This window comes from Tripterygium wilfordii, chromosome 23, assembly GCF_013401445.1.
Source record: "Tripterygium wilfordii isolate XIE 37 chromosome 23, ASM1340144v1, whole genome shotgun sequence".
NCBI classification, from domain to species: Eukaryota; Viridiplantae; Streptophyta; class Magnoliopsida; order Celastrales; family Celastraceae; genus Tripterygium; species Tripterygium wilfordii.
In genome coordinates, this window is record NC_052254.1 from 4,528,773 (window position 1) to 4,547,954 (window position 19,182).

The window sequence follows — 19,182 nt, forward strand, 5'->3', positions numbered from 1 at the left end:
AAGGGTAATAATAATTATGAAGAATAAGTGTTACCCTTATTTGGTAAAGAAGGGTAAAATTTACCCAAGTATTCATTACTCTTGTTTGTTACGACTATACATTACTGGTGTAATATCATTACCATTGTTTGTTATTATTGTAATGAACCAAATTAGAAAAAAGTGAGATTATGTCTTTTATTGTTATGACTATCATGTATCAAAATTTTAAAAATATAGATACATATGCATATATATACACACACAGCCAGACATATATATATATAATAACAATTGTTAACAATTTCAACAAAATAATCTGATAACATTCAAACCCATGACAAAGACTTAACACAAGAGTAGGGGTCATCATTTGACCAGCGGGTCTAGATCCGAGCTCGGCCCTGCCCGACCCCTTGGGCGGGCATGGGCTCCATTTTTTGGGTCAGCCCAACCCGAAGCCAGACACCTCAGGCCAATTTTGGCTCAGCCCGAGCCCAACCCAAGCCCGACATTATTTATTTTTATATATATATAATATGTATATATTTATATTTATATTTATATATATATAAAATATGTATGTATATATGTATGTGTATTATATATATATATATATGTATATATATACACAGAGAGTGCATATGTATATATTTATATGTGTGTGCACTGTCTGTGTATATGTATATATGTATGTGTATATATATATATATATATATATATATATATATATAGACACACACAGACAGTGCATATGTATATATTTATATGTGTGTGTATATGTGTGTGTGTGTGTATATATATATGTATCTATGTGTGTGTATACACACAGACAGTGCATATGTGAGTGTGTGTGTGTATATATGTGTGTGTGTGTGTGTGTGTTTGTGTATATGTGTATATATATATATGTATATATATATACACAGCTCTGCTCACATGCGCAGACCCGTGTTCTGTGAAACATGCGGGCTTCCATTTTCAGCCGTTAGATCTTGGGGACGGTTGAGATTGAAATTGGTTTTTAAAAAAACAAAAAAACAAAAGACAAACAGACAGATGCAGACGGAAGTTCACGTTCATCGTCTTCTGTGTTTGGGTCTCCCCTAAATCGCCTTCATCATCGCACCAAAAGGGATCTTTCAATCTTCTTCGCCTCGCGCCTTCGGTGATTATGGTTCGAAAGACAATGGTGAAGCTCCATTCAAATGTTCCATGTTGCTAACCCAATCCTCTTCATCACTCTTTGGAGTTGTTAAATCTTATGAGGCTTGGTGAATGGTGATAGTGCCTTGTTTTTGTTCTCTTTGTTGTTTCTTGTGTTATGTACGCTTTGTAATATTATATATTAATGAAAATTAGCAGTTTATAACCTCTGATTTTGATGAAGACTTTGTTGCGATTATTGGGTTTTTTTTTTTTGAATATCGCTAAATCGTGGAAATTTCGGATCAATTTGAGTTGTAGACTTAGGTGTTCGATCTTTTGTCTCAATAACTGTTGCAGCTTTGAACCCAGATGCATCAGCTACCCCACAACGAGGGAAACATTTGCACGAGAAGAACATTCTTCAGTAGCTACAAATTTAAAGGACCCAGGCGCTCGATGGTGAAGGAGCTTGCAAGACCTTGCCACGAAGAAGACGAAGCTGCTAGTCGAAGGCGATTTAGGGAAGACCCAGAAGAAGAAGACGAACGAGCATGAACTTCAGTCTTTTATTTTTTCTTTAAAAGAAAATTCATTTTCAATCTCAACGGTCCCAAGATCTAACGGCTGAAAATGGAAGCCCGCATGTTTCACAGAACACGGGTCTGCGCATGTGAGCAGAGCTGTATATATACATATATATAATATACATACATATATATATATATATAATATATATGTGTGTATATAACTTATGGGCTTTTAGAATTTTTTATTTAAAGTGGTAATAGATTGGAGTAAAACTTCTCATTACTTTTTATTACCCAGGTCCCCCACTAGTAAACTTTATGTGTAAAAAATAAGCTCAATTACTAAAATTTATTACAGGAGTAAAAGTTATACTGACATAACAAACACAAGTAAACTTAAAATTTAATTACCCCTGTAACTATTACACCCTATTACCCTTGTACCAAACGCACCATTAGGTGTAATTGAGTTTTATGTTTGAGAGAAAATTGAGTGTGTGATTATAACAATTTTTTATATAATGAATTTTTCTTGGTTGTCTATGGGTGATAGATTTGAGAGAATGATGGATACGATTTGTAAAAAGAAGACTTTCGATTTTTTTTTTTAAATTTCTTTGTGGGTTGGGACTGGTCTAATGTCTCTAAACTCTAAAGTGGTATTTCTAATTGGGTTGGCCGCCCTTTTGGTAGTTTGTTTTATAGCTTTCAATTCTATTTCTTTATGGACTTTATAACTAATATTTTTAGGTTTTAAAATACGTTGAGACTGATTTTAAAATGGACTATCATAACTAAAAATTTTTAAAATTTAGGGGCCTTTGAAATTTGGAGAGCCCTAGACGTTGGCTCAAATCACCAAGGCCTAGGGCCTTCACTGTAGCAACTACAAGCTATTATAAGATGAAAGAAACCCAACTCTAGTCTTTATCTATCAACCAGCAATCGATGCAAAAAGGAAAAGAAGACAACCAAGTAAAAAAAAAAAAAAGTCAAAATCAAAGCAAAAAAGGTCTTTCAAGAATAGCTCAGTAAAGTAGATTGAGAAGACCAAATCTTGGTCACGAAATAGTGAACAACTGAACTGACCATGAAGACCAAATCTTAACATTTCTAAGGTTATAAATTACAAACCAAGGGTATTTTGAAATATTAATCAATAATTTGATGTAGATTTAGAATAACTTTGTGTAACCATACAATGTTAAATTTTGTGGTGTAAACTTAACAATTTATAGTGTGTGAATAAAATTTCTTTAAAAACAATTACAATTATTTAATAACAAACACAACCCTTCATTGTCCAAAAAGGAAAAAAGATTTGCTGGAATTATTCCATCAATTTCACCAAATCTACACCATTGAATGATAGGATGTGATGTTGTCAAATTCAATGCAATCGTGCATTGAATGGTGGAAATGTGATGGAATTGACTGGACTAATTCCAGTTCCCCTATCCCGTCCAAAAAGGGTTTAACAACGGGATAAAGGGCCTACAATATGCATGCAATGTATGAAATCTTTTTACCCACAGCCATCCATATAAAATGAATGGTTGAGATTTAAATTCCCAAAAAACACAACCTTCACTTTTACAACTCCTCTTTTCTTTTCTTTTTTCTCTCTTTCACGACTCCTCTTTTTCTTTTCTTTTTTTTCTCTCTCTACTCCTCTCTTGTCTCACCCTCAATAAGTACCTGTTATTGTTGTGTTTGTTGTGGTGGTGGTATAGTCGGGAACAGGGGACACTGTGGAGGAGGAGAGAGGCGGGGTGGATAAAGTAAAAATTGCGAGGCTAACTGGCCTTCCATTTCCGTCGAAATGGAAAATTTGCTTTTGGTTGCAAATTGCAAATGAAATATGATTTTAATTGGTATTCGAAATGGAAGAACATTCATTTTTCTGTCTCTTGTTAATTTTTCATTCTATTTCTCTGTCAAAAACGTGGGAATCTTTGTCTCAAATACTATTTATATCAATATATGATTTCAGAGACAAATAGAATGGAAAAGAAATTTCTCAATAAACAAGAACATAAAGGAGAAGAAGAGACAGAGTTCATAGTCATTAATTTTTTTTCTTTGTGTTTTGGTTTTGGTCAAAGAATAGAAGAATAAAGAGTCTTTAACAGAGGAGAGAGAGTGGTAAAGATATAATCGTGTGTTTTATATGCATTTGATGAATTGAATGGCTTAGATTAAAAGGTTTTGGTCAAAGAATAGAAGAATAAAGAGTCTTTAACAGAGGAGAGAGAGTGATAAAGATATAATCGTGTGGTTTATATGCATTTGATGAATTGAATGGCTTAGATTAAAAAGATTTCATGCATTGTAGGCAAAATAGATTGCAAGCCCCCCTATCCCAACAACAACTATCAATTTGAATTTAAATAAAACAATTATAAATCATTTATTTTTATTTATTGAAATAATATCCAACATGATTATGGAAAAACAAAGTTCGAAACTGGCTATATTAGACTCGTCTATCTATTCAAGCTAATTAAAACTTGAACGACTCGATAAGAGCTCAATTCAATTGTAATCCTAGACATTAGGGGCCATTTCAGTATGATAATATCAAAATATTCTGCCAATAAAACATTGACACATGTTTGACCTACAGAGAATTGTGCTGAGATCACCTAGGTTTAATCTGGTGTCATCTCGATCAATCTCCTCGATCATCAAAGAAATCTTGGTGGATAAATTGATAAATCATCCTACCGTAAATGTATCTTTAGCTCCCATGATCTCAAAAGGGTGGTCACAATAACAAAGGAGTGATTATATCATGAACATATAAAAAGAGTATCTCCACTCAGGTAAATCTCTCTCACTTTTTACTTATTACTTTTGGTTAAAGAGAAAATTCTCAATACCAAGAAAAAGCTATTCGTGTTCCATTTTTAAAAGGAATTGCATGCAATTTGGACAGTCAATCATAGAATATAATGTGCGAATGTTCAATGCTCCAATATATTATTTAATGCCCTTAAATAAATATAATCTATGTCTCCCATGATCACACACACACACACATATATATATATTATTGTTTTTAGGGAAAAATCGGAATATTTTAACCAAAGTGCATAACGGAGGCAGGGACGTCACCTAACAGAAATCCTAGAATCTCAGATAAACGGCCCAATCGAACTACACTATCAGCAACCCTATTGTTATCCCTTGGGGTATAGGCTACGGAACATGAAAGACTAGCTAGTAGAGATTATATATTTATATTCATACACAAAAATAAAATACTAATATTCCATAAAGATTTTAATACAATTGTGTTTATTCTATAGTAGTGGATACTATGCTATGTCCGAGTCAAAGCCCTCATGTGCAAAAAAGCCCACGGCACCGTTAAAGAATCCGTCAAAGTCAACAAAGCGAACGGTGATCCCCGCAACAGATGCCACGGAGAAATCAACGGCAGCCGTTACAAGAAACCACCTGAGTCAATTCTAGTCAAAGGCACATATACCCTCGACAAGCGCACTGACTACATCCAATCCCGATACGCATAAAATCCGACTTGCAATCCATCCCGTATGTAAGGTTTCGGGTCCTCAAAATTCGGGTTTCAGTTTCGGACAGCACAACATTATTACTAGACTGTTGAAAAATCGAAACTTTACTCTCCGTCTCTCTCCCCTTGCGCGACGGAATCTGCCATGGCTGAGAGCTCGAGCTTTGAAGCTCCGCAAGTAGAAAGTCAAGTACGACGTGATGAGGAACCGCTTGAGGAATTGGAGGAATTCCACGTGGAGGATGATGAGGAAGAAGAAGAAGAGGAGAAGAGTCAACTCGGTGAGTCGCAGCAATTCGTTGAGCTGCCGAGTACTGAAGCGGAGGTGAGAGAGCCTCAATCGGAAAACTTAGAATCGCCTTCCCCGGTTTCTTCTTTCCCGGAGAACGGTCAGTGTGCGGATATTTTTTTATTATTTTTGCTTGCGTTTTCTTTTTGCAATAATTTTTCGGAAAACAGTCTTGTGTTTTTTCGGGGGCATTTTTTTTTATATTCTTTTTTGGTGGAGATGATCGATATGTGGTGATTTCTGTGAATGATCGGCAGGTTTGCGGGTGAATTCTGCTCCAGAATTCCATGAGGAAGCCGAATTGAAGGTTAGTGACGTGACTTTGCTCCGTTTTGTTTTTCATTTCTGCCATTTATATGCTCATTCTTGCATAGTATTTTGAGTGCTCTAGTGATCATTTGGGCCTGCTTGCATGATTTTATCAGTGTTTTGTGTTTGCTTGTTTTATCTTTCGATAATTTGAGTTAAGGAAAGTTGTTATAGTATTAATTTATCTGATTGGTCGAGTATTAGCAGATGATATCTATATGGGTTCCTGATGCATTGTCCTTAGAAATCAAGATATTGGGGTTTGGCTTGTCGATTGATTCATAACCTTTCAAACGCAATTCATATCCCTTCGAACCCCTTTTACTTGTAGGAGTATGTCTTGGATCTGTCGCTTATGTTATGACCGAAGTCCTACTCATGCAGACCTGGTTGAATTAGGAGAAGCTGTAGGTATTATTGTGGGTCAATCTATTGGAGAGCCGGGTACTCATACGAAGAACAAGCCATTTGTGGATATTAAAAGGAAGTTTGTGAAGAAACTGTGTAGTCTCTTTTTCAATACATAAGGATCAAGATCAAGTTCATTTTCTTTCTATTTCTGGTGAAGGAAGATATATTTTGAGCTTGTCGAGAAATAATGATTTGTTCTAGTATTTGTCATAATTACAGAATCCATTTTGAGAAATCGAGTGAAAACAGTTTGTTTTTCGTGTAATGATTGTTGAGTAGGGATTTAGAGTTTTAGTATGTTTCGAGTTGCTGTGGGTTGTCTGTGCGACTGTGCTTATGTGGATAGTAAAGTTGTTTCTTAACATGTAAGAATAATACCTCCAAATATTTATTTAATTCATGGACTATGTTTTACTATCAAAATGGAACTCTGAAAGCCAAATAGATCCTGAAGAAGCTTTCTTTTTTAACCAACATCTTTAATAAGACCCCAGAAAAGTACATTTTGTCTAAGAGTCCTCAAGGTAGAGTCCATCATGGGGAATTTACCTTTCCATCTAGAACCACCACCCCAAACTGACTCATGTTTTAGTCTTAATGCCCAAGACACATACAAGAATAAAGTACTGTGAATTTCCAATTGGGAATCAGTTTTGAACTTTAGTTGCATGGCAATTTGAAATGCAATAGTATGAAGTCATTATGTCACACTTGATGTGTGGTTTATTTTAGTGTATCTTGGAAGTGGTTCTATTAAAATCATTTTCCAATCTCCCAGTGTATTTTGTAGCGTTGTTCCCTATCACTTCCTCAATAGCCAAAATGCTTGGAAGATATTCAAAAAAGATTTTTATTGGAAAGTTTGGGAGAAGTGCACAAGCTTCACCTAATTAAATGGGAGACTGTAAAACAACCCAAGAACTTGGGAGGTTTTGGAATTAAATTTATCTGGTGTTTCAATGAAGCACTCTTAGATAAATGGTTATAGAGGTTTACTAAGGAAGAAAATCAGTTTGGGAGGAAGACTATAAGACTATTGTTTCAAAGTACGGGCTTGACCCAACAATGTGTGGATCACCAAGCATTATTCTGATTGCTATGGGATGGTGTTATGGAAGAAGATTATAAATGGATGGAAGAGTGGGTTTCTCAAACCTTTTTTGTTGGATAGGGGGAATAGGAGTTGATTTTTGGAATGACATTTGGTGTGGCACTTCCTCGCTAAAGAACTCTTTCCAGCCTTGGACAACTTGGCAAGAGACAGATTGCCAAGGTGATTGATAACATGCTTATTTCCAATAGTGAGACTATTTTGAATGTGATCTTCAATAGAGAGGCCATGATTTGTGATTTGATTCTCTTTGATTCCTTCTTTGGGCCATCTGTATCCAAACCTTGTACCAATCTTGAAAGCCGTATGATTTGGAAAGAGCGTCCCTTGGAGGCAAGCTTGGGAATGCAAGGTCGACGCAAGGCATGCTTTGCTGGCTTGGGAAACAACTTGGGAAAGGGTTTTAACTCTAAACAGCCTTCAAAATAGAGGTATCAAACTACCTAACAAATGATTCTTGTGCAAAACGTGTGAAAAAGTAGTGCGGCACCTCCTCCATTTTAACTTGGCAACCATCTTGAGAATGCAACCATCAATTTAATGGGAATAAATTTTGGATGTTGTAAACACTGGAGGGAGAGCCCAAAACTTGGAGTTATTGCTCAGGAGCAATAAGGGGAAATAGGCTAGTCAGGGAGATTCCCGTGACCATGTTTTTTGACTGTGTGGAATGAGAGGAACAAAAGAATCTTTGAGGAGAAGGAAACTCGCTATTTGATATTTTGAAGACTAGATGGTTTTCTAGCATTTGTACGGGGTTAGCGGCACCTATGAATGATATAGAAGACAAATAGAGAATCTATGATGCATACAATAAAGATCTCACGAAGGGGTAAATTCAAAAACTTATGCAATGTGGGCTCATCGGTTATTTGGGAGCTTGCATAATTTAGTTTCAATCCAGTGATCTTATTTTATATTGGGTTATTTAGTACTTCGGTCTTGCTTTAGTATATTATGTTATTGGGTTAATTCTGGCTCTAGTAGTGATAGCCTAGTCATCGAAACCAATTAGGATTATTCCTATAAGCGTATATAAATCAGATGTAACATTTTTATTAAATGATGAATAACAAGATGAGTACTTTCAGTGCCTTTTCATGGCCTGTGTAATGCAACCATGTCCGAGGTGTGATGCCGAGGAACCCAAGTGTGATGCTTAGGTTTGTTTCTTCTAAACCCTGATTGCCTAATCTTACAAAATCCATTAACATAATTTACTGTTCATGGGTATCATTCATTAGTAAGTACTTTTCCTACATCAGTATCTATTGGCTATTCTTGCCTTCTAGGTTCTATTACTTGTGAATGACATTCTGATATTTTTGTATGTTTGTGGGAGACACGCCCTTGGTGACATCATTAGCAAATTCCTTTCTCTGCTGTTGAAAAGGAGTTAATTACAATCGGGATTAACACAGTTACAGTTACATTTGAGACTTGAGAGCATGGGATTCCTAATTTTTCTTCTCAACAGACACATTATGCTTATAATAATGAGTAAGTAACCATGTCATGCAAGGGTGGAGTCTGTAAAGTGAATGTGGCCTACTTGACCTTTGTTGGAAGAGAGATGGTCAGATGGGGGTAAATAGGAGTGCTGGAATGAGGTGGTGTCATGGCCCAAACTTGGGCAAGGAATTGTACACTTCTTAGCCTACAAAGCCTCACAATTTTGCCCTAATGACACCTGCAAAAGTTATGTTGGTGCCCTTCCCTTAAAATTTCTTTATTCACATGATTAACCACTTGGGAGCTTGCACGTCAAATTAGGTCAGTGTAAAATCGTTACATAAAATGGAGAATTGAATATGAAGGCGAGAAAGAGATATGTAAAAGAAAGTGTTGTTGTATCCTGCTGTTCATGTATGAGTACATTTAGTGCTTCCAAAGTTTCATGGTAGTTCTATGTTGGATGAAATGTTAGCCCTGTAGAAAATAAATAACATTATCTTTGCTTTCGTCATGTGTTAATTTGTTTAATCTTCATAGGAGCAAGTTAAAGGGACCCACCAGGAAGCTTTGAGAACTGTTACGGCTCAATGTTCTGAACCCCAAATTCAAAGTCAGCTCGAGTCATCTGCTTGTCCCGCTCCCTTGTCAGAACTGTCGCCAACTTCTGTTACGCAATGCATATCTTCTGCTCAAAGTCCAACAATGCCCAAGGTTGATAGCTTTTGCACACCCGAAGCAATTAAACTGAAGTCTTCGGACGTTAAAGCTCTATCTGTAGATCCAGTTGTTAAAACTTTGGTTTCGGATGGTTACAACTGGCGAAAATATGGTCAAAAACAAGTTAAGAGTCCCAAAGGCTCTCGAAGCTATTACAAGTGTACTCATTCTGACTGCAGCGCGAAGAAGATTCAATGCTCTGATCACTCAGGTCATGTTATAGAGATTGTTAATAAAGGAATGCATGCTCATGATCCTCCAAAGAAGAGTAACAGCACCAGAGAAAACAGGCTTGCAGTATCACCTACCCCGACTTTGGCAAATGATGTCACAGAGCGTCCTATTGGAATGCCTACTGCCTCAGATGCATCCACTTCTTTGAGACAACCTACAGAGCAATCAAGTACCATGCCTGAAAGAAAACGACAGACCTCAAGTGGCTCCAAGGGTAATGGTGAAAGTCAAGTGAAGGAGGAGCAGGTTAATGAGCCAGTACCAAAACGGAGGTAGAGTTTTTTATGAAATTACTTTCTTCACATTCTGTGTCCTTTTTGGTGTTGCTTCTGGTTTTTCATAAAATCATTGTGAAAAGCACTGTTGGGGATGATTTGTTATGCTTTTTTTCCCCCCTTTTTTATGGCCAGATTGAAGAAAGACAATTTGGTGTGTTCGGATTCTCTGCTAAAACCTGGGAAAAAAACAAAGCTCGTTGTGCATGCATCAGGTGATGTTGGTATCTCAGGTGATGGATACAGATGGCGCAAGTACGGACAGAAAATGGTGAAAGGAAATCCTCATCCCAGGTGCATGCCTATTTCTTGATAGTCTTATTGATAGGTTTATGAATTTATCCAAGTTGATTACTCAAGTTTCTAACATTGAGCTGTCAGTGTTATTGAACTTGAACATGATTTGTTTGTAGTTTTATCATAACTGTGAATTGATGTTTATTCCTCTAATAATTGATGATTACCTTTTTCGATGTTGATAATTGATGGTTCCATGTTTCAAATAATTTCTAATGTGAACACCTAGGATAATACTTTCTAATTAATTTTTCGTGATGATAACTTCATTGGATTTGTAATTGCTTTGTTTACATTATCATTTTTTTTATTAATTTGTTTTTATGCTGTTAAATGTAATGGTATCCAGATTTACTGATTTTTTACTTTTATATTTTCTTTATTTAGATTTCATTGACCGAATGACGACTTGCGCCTTTATTTTTATATTAGTTTTCATTATGAATTTTTTCTGGGTATAAATAATAATTGTTTGTTATCATGATCTCGTGCACATTTTTAAATGCTTTACGAGTTTTAAGTTCCATTTTCTTAGTAAAAACTTTGACTTCAAGTTTATTTTTCTTTTCCCCCTAAAATATCATAGCATCCTCTCAGCCATAAAACTTATTTGTGTTTTGCACCATAGTTTATATTCAGCGCATGATTACCCATGACGGTTCCTGCATTGGAGGCTCAAATCTGGTTTAGTGTAATGCGTTAGCAATAGCTACTTAACTTGTCTATAATATATATATGTGTAAATGGGCCTCAATTGATGGTCCAATTTGTAAATCATATGAAAGAGAGTTGCCTCTGGAAGGGCTGAAATGGCTTCCAGATGTTCAGGGCTCCACTCTTTTATATGATTTGTATTTTACGAGCATGAAATAAATCCGATCATGTAAACGATGTGACAGTAAAATTGCTGATATTTCAAACTTCTTTGAATAAGACATTTACTGAAAGTTTACTACTTTGCAAGATCAAGGGCTTTTGTTTGTCCACATGTTATCATGCTGACTTAGTTGATTACCTTTCTGGCATTATGATGATGACAGTTCCCATAGCTTGACTAGTCTTTCTTTGAGTGGTTAGGATTTGGTAAGGTTGCCAAGATCGAACTCAAGTGATTTGGTAAGTGGGTCTTTAGTGTTTTTTTATTGTAGATGGTGATGTGAGAGAGGTAAGTTTTAACATTTTTTGCTAGATCAGAAACTGAGCATCGTGTTTTTTTGACATTCAATTAACACCAAGATATGTGTCCAGAACATTGTCATCTGTAGCGCAATTTCTTAGGGTCTAATATTCCTGACACTGCTGAAACGTTGTCATGAGAAAAACTTTTTCATCCACACAGTAGAACAAAGTTGTATATCTTGTAGCCTTGTAGGTTATCCTCTTGGTGCATTAGAGGCCATGAATAGGTGAAATTAAGGGATGAAATGTGGAAGACGGTGGTGGGCGGTGTTGAACCTTTATATCATGGAACCTCCAGAGATAATACTCCTGTCGTTATGTGACAGTAAGGACTCCAGAAGGTGGTCCTAACCAGGAAACCAAGACTTAAGGCACATTTATCTCATACAAGATGCAGTGACTTATTTGCCACAATTGTCTTGACATCTCAAAAAGTAGATAACTGTCTCTTCCGCAGTTCCGCTGATCATTATAAATCATATGCATGTTGGATTCCTGGGATTCTGCTTATCAACCCCCATCTGAGATGATATAGTGAATGAAAACCTTGATGGGACAGCATGAATACACAATTCTTACTCAAATTTTTATCACTTGGGGCATCTGATGGTGCATGATCTTTGATCAAGCACCAATGTATCTTCTCGTGGCCTGAAGATGAATCAACTAAGATGTGAAGTCACCTTTTGAGAGATGGACTTGGGAGTTTTCTTCTTTTGGCCATACCTGAGGACTATGGTGGGGTCTACAATTCTTCTCTCATTGCTTCCCTCAGCCTATATGTTTCTGATTTTTCAAGGGTGACTGGATCTCCTCGCACGATTCCCTCCTTTTTCTTTTTTGTTTTCGTTCAAGTTTAGTCATCAGTGATAATTCACGTCAAAACTCTAATATCGAAGGCTTTGCATCATTTTTTTCGCTGGATAGAAATTCTGTGGAATGTTGCACTTTCTTAACCAATGGTTGGGCCTCGGTCATGATTCCATGTGGCTTATTGTAGAGGCTTTTCCAAATTCCGCTGTTCTGATTACCGAGAGGATAACAAATATTGCAAAAGATTTATTCTGGAAAGGAATTTCAAAATTTTTAGTAACCTCCCCTTATCTCATATAGAACCAAATTACATTGTCAAAGTAATTTTCTTGGTCTATTATGTTGCCTCAACTTAATTTTATTATTTATTTGCGTGTAGGACCAGCACATAAATCCATGTTGATTTTTTGTCAATTATTGACCTTGCTTGTTATTGGATGGTCAAAATGATGACTGTTTAGCACACTACATCAATGTTTGTACATAGAGCTGACTTAGCACCCATTATTTGGCTCCTTATACTCAGGGTTGCTCCCGGAAGGATACCTATTCATACATTGCTTTATGGCATATTGGATGTGGTTCAGATAATGATTAATATCTAGTTTTGTTTTTGGGGAAATTATTGGAAAATTTCCTATCCTAGCATTTTTTGAATGCATTATAGAGAACTGTTCCTTTTGGAATTTGTATTATCTTTCGACTCTTGCCTGTCATTGGATTGAGGAAGTAACTACATAGGAAACAGTGGAGCAGTGCTTAAGCTTTATTTGTTCCAACTCAGTGCCTGAATGGATTTACAGGAACTACTACAGATGCACTTCTGCTGGATGTCCTGTCCGTAAGCACATTGAAACCGCTGTAGATAACACAAATGCTGTTATTATTACATATAAAGGAGTACATGACCATGACATGCCCGTACCAAAGAAGCGGCATGGCCCGCCAAGTGCTCCTCTTGTTGCTGCTGTTTCTCCTGCTGCTATGAACAATGCACAGTCGAAGAAAAGTGACTCCTTCCAAAACCAAAGAACTTCAACCCAGTGGTCTGTAGGCACTGAAGGTGAATTAACTGGCGAAGCATTGGACCTTGGAGGCGAGAAGGCAATGGAATCAGCTCGAACTCTTTTGAGCATTGGATTTGAAATCAAGCCTTGTTGAGAACTCCTTTGTTTTCTCGAGTGTATGGATGATGGTCTCCATATAAGTGGATGTTGTGAGGTTTGACAATTTCCTTTACTCCCTTTTAAGTTATTTTTTTATTTTCATCTCGCTTTAGTGTATCGGTAAACAGTTGTATATTTGGTGTTGTACACCTTGACTGGATAGAATGTCCTAATTCTAGTTTGAACAAAATAAAATCGGTTGGCGCCACATCTTCCACGACTTGTTTGTAACCAGTTCTGTATCTGCCATATGATCATATCAGTCCGAAACGCTGATTCGTAAGTTTGATAGGCAAGTTATGTATGAAAATAGGTTTTCTTTGATAAGTTATATTCTATCTAGTGTGCAATTCTGTAGGCTTTTAAGTGATGAGCTTTCTGAAAATATGTTTATTCTGGAATAGATGATTTCCTGATGTAGCTTTGCATAACTTAAGCGACTCGGGTTTTGAAAGGATACAGTTTCCTGTGTAATTGAGGTGGGTGATTGAATCCCATCCCATGTCTGCTAAAGATAAAGGAAAACCACCCATATTTTCATTTCTCTGGTTCTCGCAATACATTTTCATTTTCTTCTATTTCACATTGACATGGCCTTTTCTTCTTTGGTTTTCTTGTCTTTGCTCTTTTTGGGAACTCAAGCGATGTGATCTGGAAGGAAATTCATGAACTGTTTTTTTCCCCTCAAAAGTGTCAGAAGAGAATGCCTGCAAGTCAAAGAGACTTTAATTGAATCACGAGACAGCATTACCCTACAACACCAGTAATTTCAGTCCAACGTCAAACATCTATTATAATTGGGAGTCTGGGATCTGGCGCTGTAACAAGGGGACACAACAGTATGGTTTCAGCCATTTAAAGCAGCAACCTAGATCGATCTGTCAACCACATTTTAAGGCAATCATGGGGCATCAAGCAGTCCCACCCAACATACAGTTTCTGACTCCTGAGAGACACTAATCAATCAAAGATCGGATCTTTGTTTAGTGAAATAATCCCAACCAACCCTTGCAACTGTACAGAAAATATTACATTAGTATTAAGCATGTTCATCAGTCTATTGACATTAACTTCTGAATCTACAATCTAGAAATCCATAATGCACAAGGAATCGTGAGGTTTTAACACAAAATCACTTTCATTACCACCCGGGAAGCGTAGCTGTGAATCGGCCAATGTGCCACCAAAGATACCCAAGTTTATCACTCTGATGAGAAACTCAATTTGTCGATAGCTATGGACAATTCAGATTCCATCGCTCCGTCTGGTCTTCTCTCTGTGTCTGCTGCAACGTTGATGCCATTTTCTCCCTTCCCTTCTGCCTCATTTATGCAGTCGTGGAATCTGAAGCAATCGATGAGATGATCGTTTGTTATACCAGCTACCTGCATAAATGAGTAGACAACAGTGGGGCCTACACTGCGGAATCCCCTTCTCACCAGGTCTTTGCTTATTACATCTGCTTTTGGAGTTTTCACCGGAACCTGGCGAGGGTACCGGAATTTGCTAACTATAGGCTTGTAGTTGACAAAACTCCATATATATTTGTCAAATGACCCAAACTCTTCTATCACCTGACATCAACAAACCAGTAAAAACTTAGCTTCTTGCAAGTCATAGCATGTGATGAGTGCATTAAAGACCATGCAGTGGCTCATCAAGTTGACGAATAAAAAATTGGGAGTTATTAAGCAATAAACAATAAGCATGAGTTTCTCTTGAGAATAAGATTAAAATCTCTAAAAGCCAAGCTGTATGAATGCTAGTGTTATGATTTGTACCACACAAGTGATATAATTTGCAGAAGCAACCAGGGCCACTCAACCACTTTTCACCTAACCTTACTGGTCTTATGATGCAAAGCACACATTATATGTCATTTAAACGCTTGCCAGATCAGAGAAAACAAAGGAAATGGTCCACCTTAATACCAAGACTTGATCTGATCAGGAATCAGCATCAGGAAATTGATGCATAAACAAATAACACTTGTCGAATTGGAAAGTGCTAACATCTTGCTATAGATTTATTTAACTACTATACCGTATGTCTCGCCTTTTGCATCTTATATGTTCAACTAATAAATGATTTTCCGAGCACAAAATACGTGCAGTGCCCTAAAATTAAACTGCATAGAAGTAACGGTAATTTATTATGGTAAAACTGCGTCAAAGAGACCAAGAACCTACCTTAGATATGTGGCGTGCATTCTCAATGATAGCACGCAGTTTAAGTTCTGATAAAAGGGAGCTCGCGGTGCTTCCTGGTGCCATTAGCTTCTTCTCATTCAATTTGGAGACAGCAATGGGATCAAAATCTAGAAAAACTTCCCTGCATAAGAAAGCTAATCAATAATCTCGAAATTGAATACTTAATTAATTAGAAGATGAAGCCATCAATAGACAAAGGCAAGGTGGAAGTTTCATGTCAATAATACCAAAATATGTGTCTTTTGCTGAGAATGGCAGGCCATGTAAGTTCTGCCAAAGCACCTGAAAGGACAAGAAGCTCAAACAATTTCCTGCATAAAGGTAACAATATCAAACAAAGAAAGTTGTTAAAAGGAGCAATCCTTTCAAACAAGAAAATAAGGAAGCAACAATGTTCTGAATCGTACTTGTCATCATGTACTGGAACGCCCCACTCTTCATCGTGGAAAGCAGCATAACACGGCTCTGATTCAACATATGAAGATGGTTTAGCAGATGATATAGATACACTTAAGCAACTAGGCAAAATCAAAAATCAATAGGCTTCGGTAAGTACAGTACACCTAATGATGCCAACATGATATGCAAGCTCTACATTCAAAAAACCTGATGCTTTTAAACAATCACTCAATTTATAGGCCAAAACACAAAACTGATAATATTTTTCTTTTATGTTGAGACTAATATCGCCGTATAAAAGAAAACAGCTAGATGGTGAGTATCAATACATGAGTCCAGGGTGATGGTGCAAAATAGATAGAAATGAAGTAGACAACATAGTTTCTGACGAAATTGAAAAGTTCAGCCATGAGATACAACTCATTCATTTGGAAACTAAACGTCAGCATTCAGAGAAGCTCCAAGCTATTGTCAACTTATGCTGTTCTATCACATACCATGGTTACTGTTGAAAGCAAAACACAAACACATAACATATTGTTCCCATAAATAGATCATGTATGGATACTCAAGAATGAGTAGAAGTAAGTCACAGGAACTTCTTACCATGGTTAAACGTTAAAATACTACCTACTCAACTAAAAACCTTAGTAAACTACTAGAATATACACTCATGTTCATAAATTATATAATTAAAGAAATTGAATGATGTTTTGTGTTCTTTTAGAGTTGATGTTTAAAAAAGTATGAGATTTTGCAACCAAATTAGGCAAAAACTAACTCGACCCATCTAACTTTTGGGTTGCTTTGTTGGAAATTTGAGAACCGATGAGATGTATTCCAGATTTAATATATAATCAAGCCAAATTTGGAAACAAAAAATCAAATCTAATTGCAGTCTAAGCCCAAAAAAAAAGCCATCAAACAACTTGAATTAACCCCATGCACTGCCCACTGAACTCTATCAATAATCAATTTCATATCTTCCAGCAAGAAATATAATCTGACATCGCAATCCTTTATTACACAAAAAACACCGCTATTCCTAAATATACAAATAGACACACTTACATCCATACCGGAATAGTTGAGACCATTCAACATTTACATGTACTCAGGAGTCAGGACAAAAACACTGTAGTAATCATTAATTGCGGGTCGTTAACAACACTAACTCAAAAAAAGCGAAGAAATTTAGCTGATAACTAGCATGCAAATGGTATAGCCAAATACGATTTAACAGGATCAAATCATTCTAGCAAGTATTTTGCACAACCATAACTTTTAGACCAGATCAGAGAGAAGAATCTACCAGTATTTGGTGTCACCCAAGCACACCTCTTCTTGCTCGACGAGCCATCAATCAAAGAAGATTCTAAACAGCCATCTGAAGCAACACTTCTTGGCTTTGAAACATTCTGCTTCCTCCTACTTCCTGTACTAAATGACCGTGTTAACCTGCCAATAGATGCACGACTGGGGAAGGAATCTGTAGAGGCATCAGAAGAACATGAAGCATTGAGTGATAAATTTGAATGCAATAATTGTTCATGGCGCCGAAGAACTGAATGCGCTTTAGGAGATGAAGCCGTTGTGATGGTAGTATATGCAAGTGCTTTCTTCTCTTCAGCCACCATAACATCCTCGGGTGATTTTTGGGCCTTTATTGGTTTTGAGGCAGGTTTTCGGTCTTTCAATGACCCAGCCTTGTTCCCTGCAGGTCCAAGGACAAACCTGGTCTCTGAATTGGCAACATTCATGGACCTAACCCTTGGTGCTCCGGACATCCTAAAACGCCTCTTTTTCAACAAAGATTTTGAAGAGAGAAAGGCTATGTCGGCCTCTGAAGCAACCCAAAGTTTCGAAGCTTACCAATATGAAGGTTTTCTAACTAATTCTCAAGGTCCTGTAAAATCCCATATCAGAATCCACTGATACACCCATCTTAACCGATAATGGAGTTCAAATCAACACATAGACCTTAAAATCAACCAAAGTTATCCACTTGAAGTGAACATCAATCATCAACAAGTCCATTGGAGCACCAAACACAGATCTTGGCTCCACCCAAACACCATAAAATTGAAACTTAGTACTAGTCCTACGTTTCAGTCAAATCCACCACAGAAAACCCACCAAAACCCTCACTTATTCATTCCAGCTCAAAGACCCAAACACCTACAATTACTGTGAATCTTCGAAGTATAATGTAGAGTAGAAATGAAGTACCCTTGTGACCAAAGCTAGAATCTTATAGGTACATACACACACGCAAAAGGGGGTATACAGTGTATTCAAAATCAGCCTCGGAGCTCAGAGATTCCGTCCTGCATTGCAAAAACCGAGAGAAAACACTGTAAATCCTCTAAAAGAAAATGTGGGTTTCTTTTAAACTATGTTCTTTCAGTGACTCCGCATAAAAAGAAAAGCTGGCACACCACTCATTCGCTTGCAATTCTTATTCTTCCCGTGTGTTTTAAAATCATTTTCTCGAGAAAAAAGTGCTGGAAAAGTGTGTGTTCTGCATACCTGCGGGAGCTGATCGGAGACTCATTGACAGAATTGTCGATCTATGGAAGTTAGTTTCTCTCTCTAGAAATAGTGCAAAGAAAGAGAAACGAAGTAAGAGCGAATGAGAGAGTGAGGGAAATGAATTTGTTTAGTTTGGTGAGAGTGACTGGGAGAACCTGTTCCTAAAAGGTCTTGACTGGCTATGCCCGGTTGAAATTGGATGTTATTTTCTTGTGCCTCGACACCTAATTAGTGACGTTGATAAATGAATTTTTTTCAATGAATAATGCGTTTAAAATATAACCCTATTTTACCCGAGTCACTAATTAGAGTAATAAGGATATTATATATCACCCTAATGATAAGAGTTTGAATCCTCCTCCTCATTGAAAAAAAAATTGAAATGTTGGATGTTTAGTGGGTCCCACATATATGTTATAATCAATAATTATTTCACATATGACATAGATTTTGGAAATAAAATAATGATCATATTTTAGGGATTCGTAATATTAATCACTTTTGTTTGAATTATTTTTGCAAAGAAATGTTTTACATCAAATTAAAGGCTATTATCAAAAATTGATGATGATAGTTGAGTTGGTCGGAGATG

General features: G+C 36.8%; 2 protein-coding genes across 3 annotated transcripts; one reads left to right on the forward strand and one right to left on the reverse strand.

Annotated features, from left to right (window-relative positions):
• The first annotated feature begins 5,186 nt into the window (after positions 1–5,186).
• On the forward strand, positions 5,187–13,785 carry LOC119993162 (probable WRKY transcription factor 32). 2 transcript variants are annotated; one of them, XM_038840130.1, is made up of 5 exons: positions 5,187–5,582; positions 5,740–5,798; positions 9,306–9,991; positions 10,130–10,288; positions 13,087–13,785. In XM_038840130.1, exons 1-5 carry the CDS (start codon positions 5,339–5,341, stop codon positions 13,442–13,444), a joined length of 1,506 nt encoding a protein of 501 aa, XP_038696058.1. In that variant the 5' UTR covers positions 5,187–5,338; the 3' UTR covers positions 13,445–13,785. The 2 variants fall into 2 exon arrangements, with proteins under 2 accessions (XP_038696058.1, XP_038696059.1); XM_038840131.1 differs by having other exon boundaries at positions 5,189–5,582; positions 5,740–5,789.
• A 624-nt stretch (positions 13,786–14,409) lies between these two features.
• LOC119993163 (probable GMP synthase [glutamine-hydrolyzing]) lies at positions 14,410–18,709 on the reverse strand. Its single transcript, XM_038840132.1, has 6 exons — positions 18,588–18,709; positions 17,371–18,385; positions 16,067–16,124; positions 15,887–15,970; positions 15,639–15,780; positions 14,410–15,023 (listed from the first exon to the last, which is right to left on the reverse strand). Exons 2-6 carry the CDS (start codon positions 17,843–17,845, stop codon positions 14,652–14,654), a joined length of 1,131 nt encoding a protein of 376 aa, XP_038696060.1. The 5' UTR covers positions 17,846–18,385; positions 18,588–18,709; the 3' UTR covers positions 14,410–14,651.
• Between the last annotated feature and the right edge of the window lie 473 nt (positions 18,710–19,182).